The 17,466-nt window shown below is 37.1% G+C and overlaps 6 protein-coding genes across 7 annotated transcripts; 3 read left to right on the forward strand and 3 right to left on the reverse strand.

Annotated features, from left to right (window-relative positions):
• Positions 1-82: 82 nt before the first annotated feature.
• On the forward strand, positions 83-1,473 carry LOC18020022 (40S ribosomal protein S26-3). Its single transcript, XM_006402933.2, has 5 exons — positions 83-196; positions 319-411; positions 504-588; positions 689-822; positions 1,208-1,473. Exons 1-5 carry the CDS (start codon positions 194-196, stop codon positions 1,283-1,285), a joined length of 393 nt encoding a protein of 130 aa, XP_006402996.2. The 5' UTR covers positions 83-193; the 3' UTR covers positions 1,286-1,473.
• A 127-nt stretch (positions 1,474-1,600) lies between these two features.
• LOC18020023 (tRNA (guanine(26)-N(2))-dimethyltransferase) lies at positions 1,601-3,459 on the reverse strand. Its single transcript, XM_006402934.2, has 5 exons — positions 2,839-3,459; positions 2,467-2,667; positions 2,076-2,376; positions 1,914-1,976; positions 1,601-1,816 (listed from the first exon to the last, which is right to left on the reverse strand). Exons 1-5 carry the CDS (start codon positions 3,441-3,443, stop codon positions 1,712-1,714), a joined length of 1,275 nt encoding a protein of 424 aa, XP_006402997.1. The 5' UTR covers positions 3,444-3,459; the 3' UTR covers positions 1,601-1,711.
• A 237-nt stretch (positions 3,460-3,696) lies between these two features.
• On the forward strand, positions 3,697-8,110 carry LOC18020024. 2 transcript variants are annotated; one of them, XM_024157206.1, is made up of 10 exons: positions 3,697-3,885; positions 4,650-4,718; positions 5,282-5,609; positions 5,685-5,864; positions 5,964-6,056; positions 6,162-6,344; positions 6,432-6,534; positions 6,662-6,841; positions 6,919-7,397; positions 7,487-8,110. In XM_024157206.1, exons 3-10 carry the CDS (start codon positions 5,364-5,366, stop codon positions 7,850-7,852), a joined length of 1,830 nt encoding a protein of 609 aa, XP_024012974.1. In that variant the 5' UTR covers positions 3,697-3,885; positions 4,650-4,718; positions 5,282-5,363; the 3' UTR covers positions 7,853-8,110. The 2 variants fall into 2 exon arrangements, with proteins under 2 accessions (XP_024012974.1, XP_006402998.1); XM_006402935.2 differs by having other exon boundaries at positions 3,698-3,885; positions 6,659-6,841.
• A 786-nt stretch (positions 8,111-8,896) lies between these two features.
• Positions 8,897-12,002, reverse strand: LOC18020172 (alpha-galactosidase 3). The gene is made up of 14 exons (XM_006402937.2): positions 11,687-12,002; positions 11,422-11,480; positions 11,259-11,315; positions 11,126-11,160; positions 10,812-10,915; positions 10,629-10,701; positions 10,431-10,489; positions 10,274-10,339; positions 10,113-10,196; positions 9,929-9,993; positions 9,747-9,829; positions 9,575-9,665; positions 9,425-9,483; positions 8,897-9,338 (listed from the first exon to the last, which is right to left on the reverse strand). The coding sequence occupies exons 1-14, from the start codon at positions 11,908-11,910 to the stop codon at positions 9,087-9,089; spliced, it is 1,311 nt and encodes a 436-aa protein (XP_006403000.1). The 5' UTR covers positions 11,911-12,002; the 3' UTR covers positions 8,897-9,086.
• Positions 12,003-12,459: 457 nt separating this feature from the next.
• On the forward strand, positions 12,460-13,488 carry LOC18020173. Its single transcript, XM_006402938.2, has 3 exons — positions 12,460-12,818; positions 13,089-13,152; positions 13,261-13,488. The coding sequence occupies exons 1-3, from the start codon at positions 12,528-12,530 to the stop codon at positions 13,434-13,436; spliced, it is 531 nt and encodes a 176-aa protein (XP_006403001.1). The 5' UTR covers positions 12,460-12,527; the 3' UTR covers positions 13,437-13,488.
• Positions 13,489-16,106: 2,618 nt separating this feature from the next.
• LOC18020174 (mitogen-activated protein kinase kinase kinase 3) lies at positions 16,107-16,982 on the reverse strand. The gene is made up of 2 exons (XM_024157170.1): positions 16,664-16,982; positions 16,107-16,558 (listed from the first exon to the last, which is right to left on the reverse strand). The coding sequence occupies exons 1-2, from the start codon at positions 16,980-16,982 to the stop codon at positions 16,107-16,109; spliced, it is 771 nt and encodes a 256-aa protein (XP_024012938.1).
• Between the last annotated feature and the right edge of the window lie 484 nt (positions 16,983-17,466).

Raw genomic sequence — 17,466 nt, forward strand, 5'->3', positions numbered from 1 at the left:
CCAGGCCTTGGGCTTGCAGAGTATCAATAACGGGCCTCAAACATTTAAGTTAACCCACCGTAATAAAACCCTAAAGGGGGAACCGTGTACATATAATACAGATTACTTTGGGTTTTTAGGGTTACAGCATTCTTCCTCTGTCGCCGCAAAAAAAGAGAACAGACGCAATAGGCTTGAAGCTCTCTGCTGCAACATGGCAAGTCTTCGTGTTCTTAGATAGATTCATCGTCTTAGAACATAGATTCAAGTTGACGGATAGTTAAGAGATTTCGTAAAAGCAAGATTTTGTATTTAAATTCGAGTTTTTGTTTTTTGCAGACTTTCAAGCGCAGGAATGGTGGCAGGAACAAGCACAACCGTGGTCATGTGAACCCCATCAGGTGTTCCAACTGCGGGAAGTGCTGCCCCAAGGTTCGATGATTGATTTCTCGAAGCTAGATTTGTCTTTGATTGAAGATGATTTATAATGAATTTGATCTGATTTTGGTTTTTCATTGTGATAGGACAAGGCGATTAAGAGATTCATCGTCAGGAACATTGTTGAACAGGCTGCCATCAGAGATGTTCAAGAAGCCAGCGTCTACGATGGTATGTTTTGAATCATTCTCGTTTCTACCTTATCGCGCATTGTTGATTTATGTTTGTTTGTTCTGTGTTTTATAGATTTTTTCGTTGATTGGATTCGTAGGTTACACTCTCCCAAAGCTGTACGCTAAGATGCAATACTGTGTGTCATGTGCAATCCACTCTCACGTTGTGAGAGTCCGATCCCGCACCAACCGTAGGGTCCGTACCCCTCCTCCCCGTTTTGCCAGACGCAAGGTAACAAGCTCTCTATACAATCACTTCAATTAACCTGTTTCTTTTTTCGTTTTTATATACAAGTTTTCTAAATGCAATTCTGTATAGTTTGCTTTTTAAATGTGGAATTGGTTCGAAGTAGAACTCGTGAGTTGCACTTGTGTATTTGGCTGAACAAGAAATGCCTTTCGTTTTGATATTCCTTGAGAGTTGTATTAGAACGTGAAATCTACACTTTTGTTATAATTGTTTCAAGCTTTTCTTGACCTTGCTGCACAAACTTTACATTATATATACTCTCTGTTTTGTTGAATCTTCTCTTGACCAAGCTGTTTTTGACTCGTCTATGTTTGATCTATGTATTGCTTTTAACTGATGAATGGTTTCGAATGTGACTAATTTTCAGGAGGATACTCCCAAGCCTGGACAACCTGGTCAGGCTCCTCGCCCAGCTGGTGGTGCTCCTGCTGCACCTCGTGCTTAAAGACTGCCTCCATCCCAAAACTCTTTATTTTCTATTTTCAGTCTCAGTGTTTGAATTTTTTGAAGATGTTTTCTACATTTGGTTAAAGATCATTTTGTCATGTCAAGCTTTGAACGCTCTAAGACTATTTATCAGTTTATTTTGACTTTGGCGCTCTATTTTACTTGTGCTTGTATTTTCAAGATTAATCTTGAGCAACCACAGATTCGCTAATCTTAAGTACTGATCTCCCCAAATTCTTGTTGACCAGCATACAATGGAACGCAGAATTGCTACTAAAATGCTAATTTACGATACGAAAAATCATCTCTGCATTTTATCCTTGGCTATTCTTATATAATGTTACAAAATGCTAATTGAAAAATGAAATCATCTCTGCATTTCAATCTTGGCAATTCTTATATGTGAGAAATATGAAAAAGGAAATCAACTCTGCATTTCATCCTTGGCAATTCTTATAAAATGTGCCATGGGGCAATCTGTTTTGAGAGCATTAGATATAATATGAGATCTGCTAACAGCGTATCCCTCCTGCGAAATTCCAAAAGCGCACAGGTTTTTTAGCTTTACTATCTTCACATTTGTGTCTTTAGAATTCAAAGGTATGAGAATGCAACTACTATTTTACCTTAGCAAGTGCACTCATCATCTTCTTCAACGAAGGTGAGTTCATCTTCGCACGCTTCGACATCTGATGACAATATAAACAAATTATTTTCATGTAATGAGGAAACAGAGTGCGCCTTTCTTATCAATCAAAATGTAAGTAACTTTTGAAAGTTCCTAGGACCTGATCCATTATGGTGTACCCGGGAGGCAGTCTTAGATCGCTCTCTTCAATCATTATGCTTAGAAGCTTCTCCAGATCCATGCCAGTGCCTTCACTGATCCATCCCCATTCCTTCGCCAATTCCAGCATTTCAGTAACATATGATGCGTCATGAAGCGGTCCAAGCCACATTGGTCCTGAAACTACCAGTGAAGAAGAAGCCTTTGTATCACTGCACGGACAGCCAATCAGACCAAGTTCGTCCCATCTCACTGTATGAGAATGGCCACATAGATGACAAAAAGTGACAAAACCATAGTTCCTGCAGTTTACACACAAGAGAACTCCAATTAGAAGCGCAACATAACCAAAAATCGAATCCTTTAAGTCAGCTTCAGAATGTAAAGACCACCTGTCCTCATGTAGCTTCCCACGGTGAACACGAAGCAACACTCTAAATATAGGTCCGTGATAAGAATAGTATGAGAAAAGGGGCGTAACATTATAACCAAGCAGAGATGCTTCTCTTACAGCACCGCCTATAAGCATCCGTAGCCCAATCTCATTCCCAAATGGCATTGGCCGAATAAATGCTCCATAGGCTGCTAAGGAACTACACCAAAAGGAAACCACGAAATGTTTATAACTTTCAACATTCTTCGTCCCTATTGATATAACATATGCCCAGATATATTACAATGCAAAATCCCAAATAAAACCGATGAAATCCAGAAATGTAAGTAAAGCATCAAACTTCAAATATATATTGTATGCTTTCACTCACTTGTAAGGTCTGTGACCACCAGAGGAGTAACCATCTGTTGACGTCAGGTAAAGCAAACCACCCAATCTCAATGCATTAAACGCATCTCGCAGAAAAGCCGAGTCGCTCCCAAACGAATCGATGTCAATCAAATCGAAGAAATCCCCAACCATATATCGCTCAATCATCGCTTTGTTAGCCAACATATGCGTCACGACCCATCTCCTATCATCACCTGTGCCTCTCTCTATTTTACTCAGATTGTCCGTGATTACCTTCCGATTAGCATCGTTGGCGTCGTTCGCTATGACGAAATCAGCATCCGCCTCCGCAAGATAACGAAGTGACCTGATTCCGCATCCGCACATGGCGTCGAGTACCCGTAAGCTTCCTTTGGATCTCTTGTAGAGCGTCGCCGATAGCACACCGAGGTCTCGTCCTCTGGCGCTCTCATGGCGGAAAAACGTCTCTCCCGTTTCGAATTCGAGTCCTCTCTCAATCTGGACCTCGGATTTCACGAAAATGAGAGTATGTCTACCTGAATTTGGGGATTTACGTCTAGGGTTTTGCGATTTGTGCACTGTGAACGAAGAAGAGGATAGGGTTTTAGGAGAGAGAGTTAACATAGCGGGAAATGAAAAATCTGACTGGCTGCTTAATCCCAGAGGGAAATGAAAATCTGTTTTTTTGCCCTCTTTATTTAAATAATCTAGTCCGTCCGATATATAGCCACGTGTATGGAAGAGATGAACCTCGTATTAGCACCCATGTGATGAGCCACGTCGTCAAGCTTATGATTAGTAATAGTAGGTCCCATGTTTTACGCGTATGATCGTCTACACTCGATACCACCTAAGAATACGATACGCTTTGTTACCTTTCATGGAATTTGAGTTTCTGTTTCTGGGTTATGGATTTTGGAGATATTAGGGTTTTGCTAAATCAAAGACGTTTCTTTTGGGCATTGACCATGAAGCTGAAAGAGTCTCCGACAACGATGAAAAAGAAGACGAACGAAGAATAGAGAAAAAATAGTTTTTTTTGGGCTGAAAATTATTTGAGGAGCAGGTGAAGTTAAATTTTTCATGACACAAAAATGGCAGATTGGTTTAGGTCTTCACTTTTATGAACCTTCCATAGTTATAAATATATATGTGTATATATTTATCTTCCAACTTCGTGGTTTATATATCCTTTACATTACTTGGTGATAATTTCCCCCTTTCTTTTTTTTTTTTAATTATTGTTTCGGTTTCTCTTCTCAGCTCTTGATCAATGAATACAAATCGGTATCGAATAACAATTGCTTTCCGTTTCATTTACTTATTCAAATCTGTTTTATCTGGGTATATTTTTTCCATCTAAGATTTTTTTTGTTTGTTTGAAAAAAAGTTTGGTGTAACGTGTATGTCTGTGTCTATCCGTAAGATCTAAAAACCAAACGCTGGAATTTTTTTCTCCAGGTGAAATAATCTTGTGCTTAATCTTAAGCAATCCAATGAATAGAAACATAACTTGCCTCGGAATCGGCTTTTCTTTATTTTTCTTATGAATTTGGTGTCAATTAAATTGGCTTGTTTCTGATGATCTGTGTTGATTTCAATTGTGAGATGAAAAAAGGTTTTGCCTTTCCGCGTGAATCTCGTTTTTTATTCCTGGGTCTTGATTTTTTATAATTTTTTTTTGTCTTGAGCTATCTTCGTGGTCCTTTTGTTAAAACTTAAAGATGAAACCAAAACAAAAACATGGGATTTTCTAAAATGCAATCCTAAACCCTGTTCCAAGTTTTGATTTTGATTTTTTTTTTCTTTTCGATTTTTTATTTCTCGCAGGAATTAAAGCCAATTGAATATTCACAGATTAGCCCAAAGAATCTCAGGACAAATGGACTAAATCGGCAGGTACTCTTCCGATACTTAAAACCTCAATTTTATATAGTTTATCTACGTTTACCAGTGTGGACGAAAAAAAAAATCTGATTTTTGAAGACATGGCTGAGAATTTTGAGCTAGTTTTGCAGTATGAATAACCCCTACACAAGATGAATATCATTTTTGACTACATTGTTTTGCTTTTTAAAATATGTGATTTTGAGTGTTTGATTTCTCTATGAGGTGCTAAATCTTAGGATAACAAAATACTGCATTCACTATCGACATGCTCTGTTTCGGTTTTCTTGCTTAGGTTGTATATCACTCACTCTCTGTATGGCCTAGATTGTTTTAAATCATTCACATGTGAATATTGTAGAAATCAAATGTAGGTTCTTTTTTTGGTGCTAATCACTAAATTGATCTTCTCTGTTTTCTCTAAATCCGTGATATAATTTGGGAGCTTAAGTAATTGGACAACAGCTTCTTCCCGTCTTCATTGCTTTAGTATCCTTTTCTTTGTCTAATGCGATCACAATAAAGTCTAACTCGTTTTATTTTTTGAAACATCTACTTGTTTCTGTGGGTTGTAGATGTCACACTCATACAAGTGGCTCACTGGGTTGAGGATTCGTGTATTGTCCATCTGAAGTTTTAGTTTGAAGTTATGCTCACATGGGTGATATTCAAGAAAGATTGTCAGTTTCATCATCTTCGTCTTCTTCATCATCCTCATTGTCGCTATCAACAGCACAACCTAAAGGGGATTCATTGCCAATAGATGGTGAGTCTTGGATGATTGCAGAAGAGAGAGCTCATGAGATACTAAACACTATACAACCTGCCGTTGTTTCAGACAGAAGTAGGAATGAGATCATTGATTATGTACGATCCCTAATCATGAGTCATTATGGAATTGAGGTTAGAAACTTCGGTACTCTTGCTGGTTAAGCTTTTTGTTTGTTGAATTTCAAATGGAAAATTGTATCTACACAGGTCTTTTCGTTTGGTTCAGTGCCACTAAAAACCTATCTCCCAGACGGAGATATTGATCTGACGGTCCTAACCAAGCAAAATGTGGAGGATAAATTCTTGGAAAAACTGTTCGATACGCTTAAAAGTGAAGAAGGGGAATCTAAATTCCATGTAACTGATGTTCAACTTATCCCTGCACAGGTTTGTTTGTTTGTTTCCTTTTGGCTTTAGTTTTGTATTTTCAAGTTGCTCCAAAATTTTCTCAAGGAAGTTTGCTGCTGCTGCCATTCTGGATTGTAGGTCAAGGTCTTAAAATGCAACATCAGGAACATTCATGTGGATATCTCCTGTAATCAAACGGCGGGTCTCTGCGCGTTATGTTTTCTGGAACAGGTACCATCAGTTATTCAAGAGTAGGCTCTAGAAGTCTACTAAACATATCATTACTCAGCTTTGATTCCTAATTACTGGTTAATATGTGGTTTGATGTATTCTTAGGTTGACCAACTCTTTGGGAGAGATCATCTTTTCAAGCGTAGCATCATCTTAATTAAATCTTGGTGCTATTACGAGAGTCGAATTCTTGGTGCTAACACTGGATTGATCTCTACCTATGCATTGGCAGTACTAGTCTTGTTCATCATCAACCTATTTCATACATCATTATCTGGCCCTTTAGCGGTAATCACCCTTTCTCTGAAGCTTTAGCATCGTTTGCAATAAGTGATATATGCAAAATATGAGATTTTAAGTCATATTTTTCAACAGGTTCTGTATAAGTTCTTGGACTACTATGGTTCATTTGATTGGAGTAACTACTGTATCTGTGTCAGTGGTCCTGTGCCAATATCTTGCCTTCCAGAACTTGTGGGTAAGAATGATGTCAAAAATCGCAGACACTTCTTTTTGTGGCCTTTTCTCTCCTTTATTTGACGTTCTGCTTTGATACCCTCCCTCTCTCTCTTTTCTCTCTCTCTTTCTCTTTCTATTTCCAGCAGTTTCTCCAGAAAATGGGCATGAGTTATTGCTTGACGAGAAGTTTATAAGAGACTGTGTACAGTTATATTCTGCTCCAACTAAAGCTGTTGAAACAAATGGTCTTGAGTTTACTATCAAACATCTCAACATAGTTGATCCACTTAAACACAGCAACAACCTTGGAAAAAGTGTTACAAAAGGTACTTTATTGGAAAAAGCTCTATAACAATGTAAAAGTTGTCAAAAATGTTCATTGTTTTTTAAAACATTTTGTTAGGAAATTTCCAACGAATAAGACATGCTTTTACACTGGGAGCTCGAAAGCTCAGAGATGTTCTTTCACTACCTGGTGAAACCATGGGATGGAGACTGGAGAAATTCTTTGGCAATTCTTTGGAGAGGAATGGTAAAGGACAAAGACTAGATGTGAATGATCCAGTTACTGCGTTTGGTACTGGAAGATCAGAATTATCTGAACTCAGTGGAGATTTTGAAGGTTACTTTGGAAGACTTGTGTATGGGCAAATGTATCACGGGTATAGCTTACCTGGAACATTTCAACACAGCTATATCCCGGTCGCTTCTCAAGTTAGGGACGCAAGTGCTTGGGATATTGTCCGTCGCCGAAAGAATGAGATTTATCTAGGTGGTCTGAATGGATCAACTTCTGTGCAGCCTTTGCCTCTGCAGTCTTTAGATATTGTCTGTCAAAACATGGGAAAGACGAGAGGAACGGGAACTTATATTCCTGACATGGTATGCGATTTTCCCGCTTCTGAATTATTGACTTTAACTTTAACCTGTTTGCTGCAAGCTTCTAAAATGCTTCTCACTGGTTTTTGCAGAGTCAACAGTTAAACTCTGACAGGTTCAGAGACTCGGGTAATGAAAACTCATCAACTCATCATTTAGAAGCTTCCGCTGAGGCAAAAGATGATGATGGAGCCAGTCGTTGCTGCAATGTTTCTGGTGAAGTGTCTACTTGTGCCAGTATCGAAGGAGAAATATGTGTGAAATCAGAGACTTCTACTAACCCAGATCAGCATGTGTTGAAATCTCCAAGATTAGGGAATTTGGAGATTGATGCTATTTGCCAATCTTCACCACCAGAAAACCACCTAGTAGAAGTTTCTATATCTTCAAGAACATTGGGAATGGAAAATGGCAAAGAAAAGGAGAGCAAATCCTCCCAAACGTTGAACGGTTCTTGACTTTAGTGATTGTGACAGAATCTTTGGTTGATCTCTTGCCTTCAGGATATTAGGTTGTCTCTTAACCACATGGACAAACTCTTATTTAGGATTCAAAAGATTCATCAGAAACTTGATTACTTTTTATCGACCAATGTTTCATGAGAGATCTCTTCTTCATTGTTGTAGGAAAGAACATACACTAGTGGTATGTATAAATTAGCAGTTACTGAGAAAATTTATCTGCTATATGTCTTTTGGTGAGAATTCCGTAAATTTATTGATCAATTTTCATACGGGATCTCCTCAGTTTTAACTTTTTGTAAACTTGTGGGAACCTTTTTTTCTGCAACGAGTAACAAGTGGCCTCTAAAATACTTAGGTCTACCATACAATATTTGAACACGTGATGTAGTGATCAACGTCGCTAGTTAAACGGCCTTCAATACAGCAAGATACTTGGTTCTGTAGGTGAGACGGACCACGTGTTTTTGCTGGGGAGAGATTCCTTTATCTACCAACAATTCTCTATCTGATCTGGTCGCTTCTTTTAATGTTTTTCTTCTTCCTTGCACTTATCCTTTCTCCAATCCTCTGCAAATACCTCTACTTCTTCTACACCTACCCTTGTTAATATCTTGTGTTTCATCTCTTTCAAAAACTCGGCGTAGCTCAGAGCAGTGAGCAAACTAAGGACATCAAGAACTTCCCTCATTGCTTTCTCGACTTTCACAAGTAAAAAACCAGCGACAACAATAGCTGCTTTCTCGACCTTTACCAGCTCTTGACTTCAGTGATTGGTTGGTCCTTTTGTATACCTCAGGATAGCTAGATTGGGATTTAGTCAGGAACTTCATTTGTTTGTTGACCAATGATTCATTAGAGATCTCTTCTTCTGTAACACACCATACACTAGTTGTATAGTTTAGCAGTTGATTTGTCATTTGTCGGCTATTTCTCTGAGTTAACTTCCCTTCATATTGTTAATCCATATTCATACATAATCTCTTCAGTTTCAACATTTTGGTACTTGTGATGTGGCCATTTGTGTAGAAGAGTAACAAATGACTTAAAAACATTTATTCACTTAGTACTCCTTACATAAACACACATGTTTCAAGTTTCGTACAACATACACTTTATTGCTGTCTGATTAACAATACATTTCATGTGTCGTGTTACAAGATGAAGAGAAAAAAATACTATACAGAAACACAAGGCAGTCTTTGAGATTTGAATGCCTCACAGCAAGGAATTATACAGCTGAGTGTGATACTGTTTGAGGAGTGAGAACGTACATATGACAATCGTGTGGGTCTACTTGAGCTTCAAACGAAACAGATGCGTTATCTGTTACATCTTTGTGCTGCCACAAATCTCTCACTGATAGGCTAATGGTAGATTCAAGACCAATCGCATTCCATGATGCTGTAATGGTTGCAGGCTCTGAGCAACGGTTCCAGAGAGCGATTACCATACGGTCACCAGTTAAAGGCCCTGACCACACCTGGAATCAAACAGTCATCACAAGTTTGTGAGCCCTTACGTTTGCGGTTCTATGAGTCTGAAAAATGTTTGGCTCCCAATTCATACCTGTTGACAATCATTTTCCCCATTGCCTTGGATTTTCCTTCCTTGGACACCTAGTGGGTCTGCAACCAAAAGTGTTCATATTTTTCAGTCTTCGATGCGAAAAATTATAAATGCTGAGAAGCTAACGAGTTTTAAAAGAAGGAAGCTCACCTTGGTTTACAGCAATGACCTCCTTATTGCTCAAAATCTCAAAAGTTTCAGCGGTCATCTTTCTTACATCACAACCAATCAAAAGGGGTGCCTGCAAGAGAAGCATAGGGATGAGATGAGATCTAATATACGAAAGAAAGAAAAGAAGAACATGAAGTTAGTAGTTGCATACCTTCATCAAAGCCCAAATGCTAAAATGACCACGGTACTCCTCGTAAGTCATCCCTCCATTCCCAACTTCCAACATATCCGGATCTAATGCAGTGTAAACGATTGTTATCAATACTTCAAGTGTAATAGTTTCTAACTTAATAAGAGATCACTCTTTTTTAAGATCTTAAATGATTGTTTTACCATTCCAACCACCAGGTCCAGCATATGCAGCCCACTTGTTATTCAAATCAGCAATTGTAGTCATACTTGATAAACACAAATGAAAAAAAAGAGAGTCAAACCAATTACTGTCCGAGCAACTCGATGTTCATACTACTCAAATCTCATCAAAAGCAAACGAAACACGAGGTTCTCTAATGCCAACCTTGCCCATGTATCGTTGATGTCATCGGTTGTGCGCCAACTGTTTCCAACTTCTTTTGCCCACAAGGCAGGATCATCAACGCCCCTGCAAACACGGATAATATGGTAACCAAAAGGTATAAAACTTAGTCTTCCTGTTTAAAGGCATTTTGAGGTATGTACCATTCACAAAGCGAGTAGAAGATTGATCGACCAGTCGCGTTTAGAGCATCACGCATTGGAGGGTATCTGGAAAACGTAAACGTATAAAGTCATTACAAGATTATACCAATAAAAGTTCATGGTAAATGGTATCACATCAAATCATAGAGAACAAAACCTTTCGATTGGTTTTATTCCCAGGTTGAAACAGTTGTCATATTTCAGATAATCAACACCCTGGAAATCAAGTATACCGATGAGAAACCATGGCAAAGATACCACCAAGAATCAAAACATTGTAATCATTTTTTGTTATTAGGGATACAAGATGATTCATTTCAAAAGCTCATTAAAGAGAAACTGGCTGAAAACTAACCCAAGAAGCAAAAATGTCTGCATCATCCTTTTCATGGAAAAGGGATCCTGGACGAACTTGACACGTGAAAACGCTGAAAGAGGAAGAAATTGGGGAACATTCAAAATATAAAACAGGAGACTGTATGCTATCATTTCGTTGAGAGACTAACAATACAAAAGAGGTGCACGAATCTTAACCTACCCAGCATCAGAATATATACCGAGTTTGAGACCCTTTGAATGAATATAATCCGCAAGAAACTTAATCCCTGATGGGAAGGTTTCAGGATGAGGAACCAATTGACCCTGGATTTCAACATTCATCAGAAGAAAGTAAGCATCCAGCTTCCAGTTAACATGATTTACGGAACACACAGCAAAAAAATAAACAGAAATTCTACATAAATATCGAGAGTAAGGCTAATGTCACCTCAGGACATTAGCTCACTACAGATTAGCACTTTCAAGATTAACTAACCACAAAAGTTAGACTCAAGTAAATACTAGTGATCTTACCTTTGAATCCCGTAGCAGATTGGACCAACAATCATCTGCAACAAACCAAAACGTGTGAAACCTTTGAAGCAGTAAGGATTCGAGAATCTCAGATAGAGAAAACATAAAGAGGTAGGTCCAAAGGGGAAAATACCGATATTGACATGTATGTATCCTAAATCAGCCAAGCCGGATGAGACTAGAGCATCAGCTATTAATTGAGAGTAAATAAAATATCAGCAACTTCAATGAACTTAGAAAAGAAAAAAGATGAAACATGTGAGTAGCTTTTTTTTGAAAAAGCTACGGATTTTTACCAGTTTCTTTGATGACTATTTCATTGATATTGCAAGCAAAGAAGTTCCAGCTATTCCATCTGTCGATTAACAAAGCACGAGTCCAATAAGAGACCTTCAAATTTATAAACTTTACACCACAAAGAAAGACAAAACACACCAAAAAGTTGCTCCTTTTACATTAAAACCGAAACTCAGAAGCTAATTAGCAGAACAAGAAACAACCCACGAAAAGTCAAAACTCCAACAATATGAGATCGAAAAAAGCTAATTCCTTGAACCTAACCCCATTTGTGGAGTTCGAGCGAGGCCATTGTTGAGCTGCAAGCGACCGTACATAGAAGTATCATAGATCGAATTGAAAGATTTGCTGAAAACCAAACCACCAGTATTGCTCTGCAACAATGGCGCTTTGACTCTTCCAGCCATCGACTGAGAGACCAAAACAGATAAAGAGAAGAGCCCAACGAGGAACAAGACCGAATCTTTCATCTTCTTTGAAACCGCCATGAACGTCCCCACACTCCTCCAGGGATTTATATATCTCTACTCGTCCTTGTTGAAGAAGACGAAAATGGTTTTAGAATAGAAAATGGAGTCGTATCGATATCTCCAAAGAATAAAATAGTTTAAGGAGTTCTAGAATATACTTACGAATTATACATCGTTTTCATTAAATTACAATCTTAGGTAGATAATTTAGACCATCGTTTAAAGTTAAACTTACTGATATTCACTGGTAAGAAGGTTGAACTTAAAAAAAAAAACTAAATCGAATTAGTTTTAGCTTCAATAAAATAAGGGTCAAAGTCTCAAAGACAGGTCACCATATCTTTTGCCTGACCAAAAAAAAAAAGAGGCAATTTTAAATCGATACATAGATTTATAGATTTATCCCAAAATACTATCCTATAATTGTACACAAGAAAATACAAATTCGACGCCTCATAAATCACCAGATCACTAAACTCCCACGTAACCACATTAATCACAGCCATGTTATTAATTTGTGGCCCCCTATCTATTTCAACCCCTACCACATACAAACCACATATATGTTTTTTTTTATATAAAATCAACTACAATGTGTCATCTCGTTTACTTGGAATCAGAGTGAAAACTAAAAGATGGGTCTAAGAGCACTGCCTCTTCAACATAACGGAGGGTTCGTCTCCACGACCAAAGTCCCGTTCTCAAGGACCTCGCCGAGAATAAGCCGGAGCCCTAGATGGATCGTCGTGTCTGCGAAGCAAGAGAAAGATGATGAGGAGGAGAAGAAGAAGGAAGAGGAGACTTCGTTGTTCACTAGACTAACGGATGCGTTGGATTTCTCACAGGTTCGGTCGGAGAAAGACGCTGAGCTTCTCTACGAGGCCCGTGAAGCCACCAAATCTGGCGGCAAGATGAGCAAAGAACAGGTCGGTCATCTTAATCAACTATACCACTTTATATTTTTTTTGTTAAATTATGAAATATATCCAAAGTAATACGATAATAAATTATGAAATATACCCAAAGTAAATAGTAACCATACCGATCCTTTACTTCTTTTTTTTGTTAAAAACCCTTCAATATATTTTTATCTTTTGGTAAAACCCCCATTAATATATAAAGCTTGCTTTTTCTCATATTACCCATGATGTGGAACTTGAATTCTAAACATGTTTGATATATTCGTGATGGTCCAGTATGGGGCATTGAGAAGAAAAATCGGAGGGACATACAAGGACTTTTTTAAATCCTACGTTGAAGGTAAACTCTAGAGAACTATTTGTATTTGAAAAAAAATGATGATCTTTTTTTATATTTGTTATAAATAGTTGGATTAATCGTAAAATATGTTTATATAAAATGCTATAGTGGATGGGGAATATGTGGAGGAAGGATGGGTGGACAAAACATGTAAAATTTGCAAAAAGGACACGAGGGGTGAGGCAAGACAAGTGGACAAGTTAGGGAGATATGTTCATGTCTCTTGTCTTCAAAATCCCTCCAATTCTTCTGGAAATTTCTTCACCAGACTCTTCTCTAGATGATCAATTCCCCGACTCATATATATGAATGTGTGTTTTTTTATAGATAAACTATTCTTGCAGTTTTGTGTATTTTTACAGAAATCGAAATTCGTTTACATACCAAAAAAAAAACATCATGTTTAATGGGATCTTGAGAAACAAAGAGAAAGAGAACATTTTACTAACACTAGTTACGAACCGATCTTAATTTTGAAATTTTATCAACACACAACTTGTCAAAGCGCATTACTTTCATTTTACTTTTTCAAGACCTTAGAACACTGCACACTGGAAGAGAAAGCAAATATGAATTGATTAAATCATCGATCGATCACAGAAAGCATGATATAATAGTTTTTTTGAATCTTGTCTTTGTATCCATTTCTAAATTCGATTAGCCATGCATGGAAGCTGTGTATCCCGGGTCAAGGCAGCGTTTGCGTATTAATTTGCGACCGTTCAAACAGTTGAACAAACGATATTCACTTCGTTACTTTATAAGCCTCAGACTTATTATATTCACTTCAATATTCAAAAACATCATACTGAGAATACCAGAGACTTGGTAAAAACTCTGCCTTTTGAGCAAGTATAAACATATATACACCTTAAAAGCTTGTTTTATGAAGCTTTTGCTGACTTAATCCAATTATGAGGCTGTTCTTTTACAAAATATGTCTTGTGTGTGTGCTAGCTACTATTTGATTTGATGAATGTTCTCCTACTCTTTTCGGTAACCTTTCCAAATTTCACAACATATTTTGTTTTTTGAACCTGAGATTCTTAGCCGAGTCCTAACTAATCCCCTAGTGTAACTGTGTAAGTGTAGCTAGCTATTGAGTAGCCATGTAGCCGCTGATTAATTAGTGGACACACTAGATTTTCGAAAGTGCCTAAAGCGGCTATGTATTTAAAATTTCATAACTTTGTATACTGAATCGTTATCATGAAGTATAATTTGTGTCAAAATGTATGTTACATGGTGGACCACTTAACAGTTTGAAGCTAGTTGAATTACCCTCCCTCGGAAATTAGCCAGTCAATAACAAGAGAAGTGTATTCTGGAACTAGCAAGCTACTGAGAGATAGAGCCGATGTCATCAAAAGTTGATATAAATGGTATCAAAAGTTGATATAAATGGTTAAGATGTTTACTGTTCTAAGAATTAACACACAAAAACCCTAGCAGTTATAATTAGAGTCATTTTTTTGGTTTTATGATTTCATATCTTCTTAAACTTCATTTATTTATTATGTTCAAACATTTTTAATATTCTTTATCAGAAAAATAATATGAAGATTTTTAAAGTGAGAAAGAAATATTAATAATCCTCTGTTTAGGTAACAAATTAAATTTCATATGATATTATGATTGAGGTCAACATATTTTATTACTTGGTCAATTTGAATTTTTGGAGCGTCGTTGATTTATGTTATTTAGTCAACTTAACTTTTAGAGTTTCATTTATTTTTGTTAATTAGTCAAATTTAAATTTTGGTGTGCTATTTATGTTCAAAACCAAAATATTTTGTTAGTTAGTCAATTTCAAATTTTGGATATGTTTTAGAACCATTACATTTTGTTAGATAGTCAGATTCAGATTTTGGCGTGTTATTTATTTTTCCTGATACTATATTTTGAATATTATTTAATTTCTACAGATGAGGTTATTTTGGTGGCTTATTCGTTTTTGGTAAGGACTTATTATTTTTGATATCAAAATCTAAGAAACAAGTATACTACACATTCTTTTCCAAAAACCTATAGAATGAATTACTAATGCTAACTTTTATCACACGTATCACAATGTTAGATTTTGAATACACACTTTTTTATTTATATTTTTGATGAAAATTTTTGAATGTTTTATAAAAATTAGTGAGTTATCTGTACGGGGACATAATATTCTTTTTTTAAAATGATCCACATCTAAATTTATTAAGTAGTATGAGTATGATTTTGCATAGCAAGTGTAGGTCTGGTTTAGATCACGGCGAATTGTGCAGAAATGAAAGCACAACCATGGTCAACGAAAAACATAGCAAGAGTAACGGTATCCAACAGAAGAAGATTCAAAGTGTACAACAGAAAAGAGAAAACACAAGCGCTTCCTCCGACATTAACACCAAAGGCGCATCAGCACTGAAGAAAAATATGACTTTTAGAGAGAAGGGTGAGAAACGAAGAGAGAGAGAACAACCTTTTCCGAGCAATAGATATCTAAATGTGACTCTTTTGAATAAAGTGCGTTTATAAGCCATCTTTATTGTCCATCTTTAATCTTTGTTTAATCTTTTCTCAGCAAAGCTCTTATGAGCTTCAGTAAAGCTCTTATGAGCCATCTTATTATCCAACATTACAAGAAATTGTATAATTGCATATTTGTTTAGATAACAAATAAAGGATTTGTGAGTCCATCATGCATAGTTTCTTCGGATTCATATTACAGCAGATCTTACTTGTAAAAAAAAAAGAATAAACAGGCATAATTAAAAAGACAATTTATTCATGGATTAAAATAATACATTACATGTATTATCAGACCAATTATTAAAGAAAACAAAGGTACTTAAACAGGCAAATTAAACGATAATAATGTTGACACCAACGAAAATTAAAATTATTCAATCTCCGGCTCATCTCCACCGTCAATCTCACGACTCTTTCCATCACATTCCCGCATATTTCTTCTAAAAAAACCTTCCTTCAACCACCCCATTACGTAAGCAAGAAGGCACCGGAAGCAGTTCAAGCGGTGGAACCTCAAGACTTTGTGTAAGAAAAGGGTGGCCCATTAGCTCCTCCGCGGTGGCTCTAGCCGTCGGAGTCCTCACTCTGCATCTCCTCACAAAGTCACGAGCCATCGGCGATAGTGTCTCCGGCAAGCAATCACATACTTCCCCTACAATAGTAAACCCCAACATGTCAAGCACCATAACACCTAAGGACCAAATATCAATGGCCGACGAGATCCTTCCACGTGGCCCGACTGCCTCAGGAGCCAAATACTCCGGAGTTCCCTCGAACAAAGATCCAGGCGCTGGATCAGGTCCGTTAGGCTCCTTAGCTAAACCGAAATCTGCAAGTTTCAGATCACAAAGCTCTCCTTGAGCATAGCTCGGGAAGATAAGGACATTCTCGGGCCTGAGATCACAGTGCACGTAACCATGTTGGTGAAGATCTTTGAGCCCTTCAAGAACCGGGAGCGTGCAATAACCGACCACGTTTTCCGGCAATCTCCCACCGGCTTTGGTAATCATGTCTTTGAGTGAGCCATGTGGTGCGACTTCCATGTAGATGGAAGTCACCTTGACATTGACTGGCATTGTTTCGTTGAAGATAATAGGGCTTGTGGGTCTTACGGTGTTGAATTTGGTTGCGTAGAAGTGATGCAATATCCTCAACTCTTTCTCGAGATCCTCCGAGTATTTGCGGAGAGATGTTTTCTTAGCCATGAGGAGTCCATCGGGGGTTCGAACCAGGGAGACGTAGCCATGGGTGCCTTGGCCGAGAAAGCCGAGTCTTGGTAATGGAGTCTCGTCAAAAACCCATGAATTAGGAGACATGTCGAAGTTTAAGAATTAGGGCTTTCTTTTAGGTTGAGAGATAGAGAGATTGTGAAGATTGCTTTTTTTTTTTTTTTTTCTTTTTTGTTGGGTCAAAAGGAATTGTGAAGATTTCTTCTTAAAGCATCACCTATATATATTGTAAATTGACAATTTGATTGGTAGGTAATTAAGTTGAGTTTGACTTTGTTTGGGGGTAAGAACTTATCTACATGTATGAAAATATACAATTTATTAATTTGTTGAACCTAAATAGGATAAGTATGAAAAAGAAAACTCATATGGTATGGATATATTTGTTTTATAGAAAAAAATTATTCATACTTTTTTTTAGAAATCCCATAACGTATTAAGCAAATTTCCTTAATTGATGTAATGTATGTACATATTGTGGGAAATTACATTCATAATAAACAAAAAGAATATTGTATAATTATTTTAATTTTGAAAAGTTGATGCATTATATTTAAAAAGAGTTTACACA

The sequence above is a fragment of the Eutrema salsugineum genome, unplaced genomic scaffold (assembly GCF_000478725.1).
Source record: "Eutrema salsugineum unplaced genomic scaffold, Eutsalg1_0 scaffold_19, whole genome shotgun sequence".
Classification (NCBI taxonomy): domain Eukaryota; kingdom Viridiplantae; phylum Streptophyta; class Magnoliopsida; order Brassicales; family Brassicaceae; genus Eutrema; species Eutrema salsugineum.

Bases quoted from the DNA above. Each gene is read 5' to 3' on its own strand.
- LOC18020022 (XM_006402933.2), top strand. The intron at 412-503 runs GTTCGATGATTG...TCATTGTGATAG, and splicing joins GCGGGAAGTGCTGCCCCAAG to GACAAGGCGATTAAGAGATT. The intron at 589-688 runs GTATGTTTTGAA...TTGGATTCGTAG, and splicing joins AGAAGCCAGCGTCTACGATG to GTTACACTCTCCCAAAGCTG.
- LOC18020023 (XM_006402934.2), bottom strand. From the start codon at position 3,443: ATGTTAACTCTCTCTCCTAAAACCCTATCCTCTTCTTCGTTCACAGTG. The intron at 2,668-2,838 runs GTGAGTGAAAGC...CTTTTGGTGTAG, and splicing joins GGTGGTCACAGACCTTACAA to TTCCTTAGCAGCCTATGGAG. The intron at 2,377-2,466 runs GTGGTCTTTACA...TGTAAACTGCAG, and splicing joins GGGAAGCTACATGAGGACAG to GAACTATGGTTTTGTCACTT.
- LOC18020024 (XM_006402935.2), top strand. From the start codon at position 5,364: ATGGGTGATATTCAAGAAAGATTGTCAGTTTCATCATCTTCGTCTTCT. The intron at 5,865-5,963 runs GTTTGTTTGTTT...TCTGGATTGTAG, and splicing joins TTCAACTTATCCCTGCACAG to GTCAAGGTCTTAAAATGCAA. The intron at 7,398-7,486 runs GTATGCGATTTT...TGGTTTTTGCAG, and splicing joins GAACTTATATTCCTGACATG to AGTCAACAGTTAAACTCTGA.
- LOC18020172 (XM_006402937.2), bottom strand. From the start codon at position 11,910: ATGGCGGTTTCAAAGAAGATGAAAGATTCGGTCTTGTTCCTCGTTGGG. The intron at 10,197-10,273 runs GTACATACCTCA...CCGTGTTTGCAG, and splicing joins TTCTACTCGCTTTGTGAATG to GGGCGTTGATGATCCTGCCT. The intron at 9,666-9,746 runs GTATGCAACTAC...CTTCTCTTGCAG, and splicing joins GCATTTGGGCTTTGATGAAG to GCACCCCTTTTGATTGGTTG.
- LOC18020173 (XM_006402938.2), top strand. From the start codon at position 12,528: ATGGGTCTAAGAGCACTGCCTCTTCAACATAACGGAGGGTTCGTCTCC. The intron at 12,819-13,088 runs GTCGGTCATCTT...GTGATGGTCCAG, and splicing joins GCAAGATGAGCAAAGAACAG to TATGGGGCATTGAGAAGAAA. The intron at 13,153-13,260 runs GTAAACTCTAGA...AAAATGCTATAG, and splicing joins TTTTAAATCCTACGTTGAAG to TGGATGGGGAATATGTGGAG.
- LOC18020174 (XM_024157170.1), bottom strand. From the start codon at position 16,982: ATGTCTCCTAATTCATGGGTTTTTGACGAGACTCCATTACCAAGACTC. The intron at 16,559-16,663 runs CCGGTGGGAGAT...GTGATCTCAGGC, and splicing joins CAAAGACATGATTACCAAAG to CCGAGAATGTCCTTATCTTC.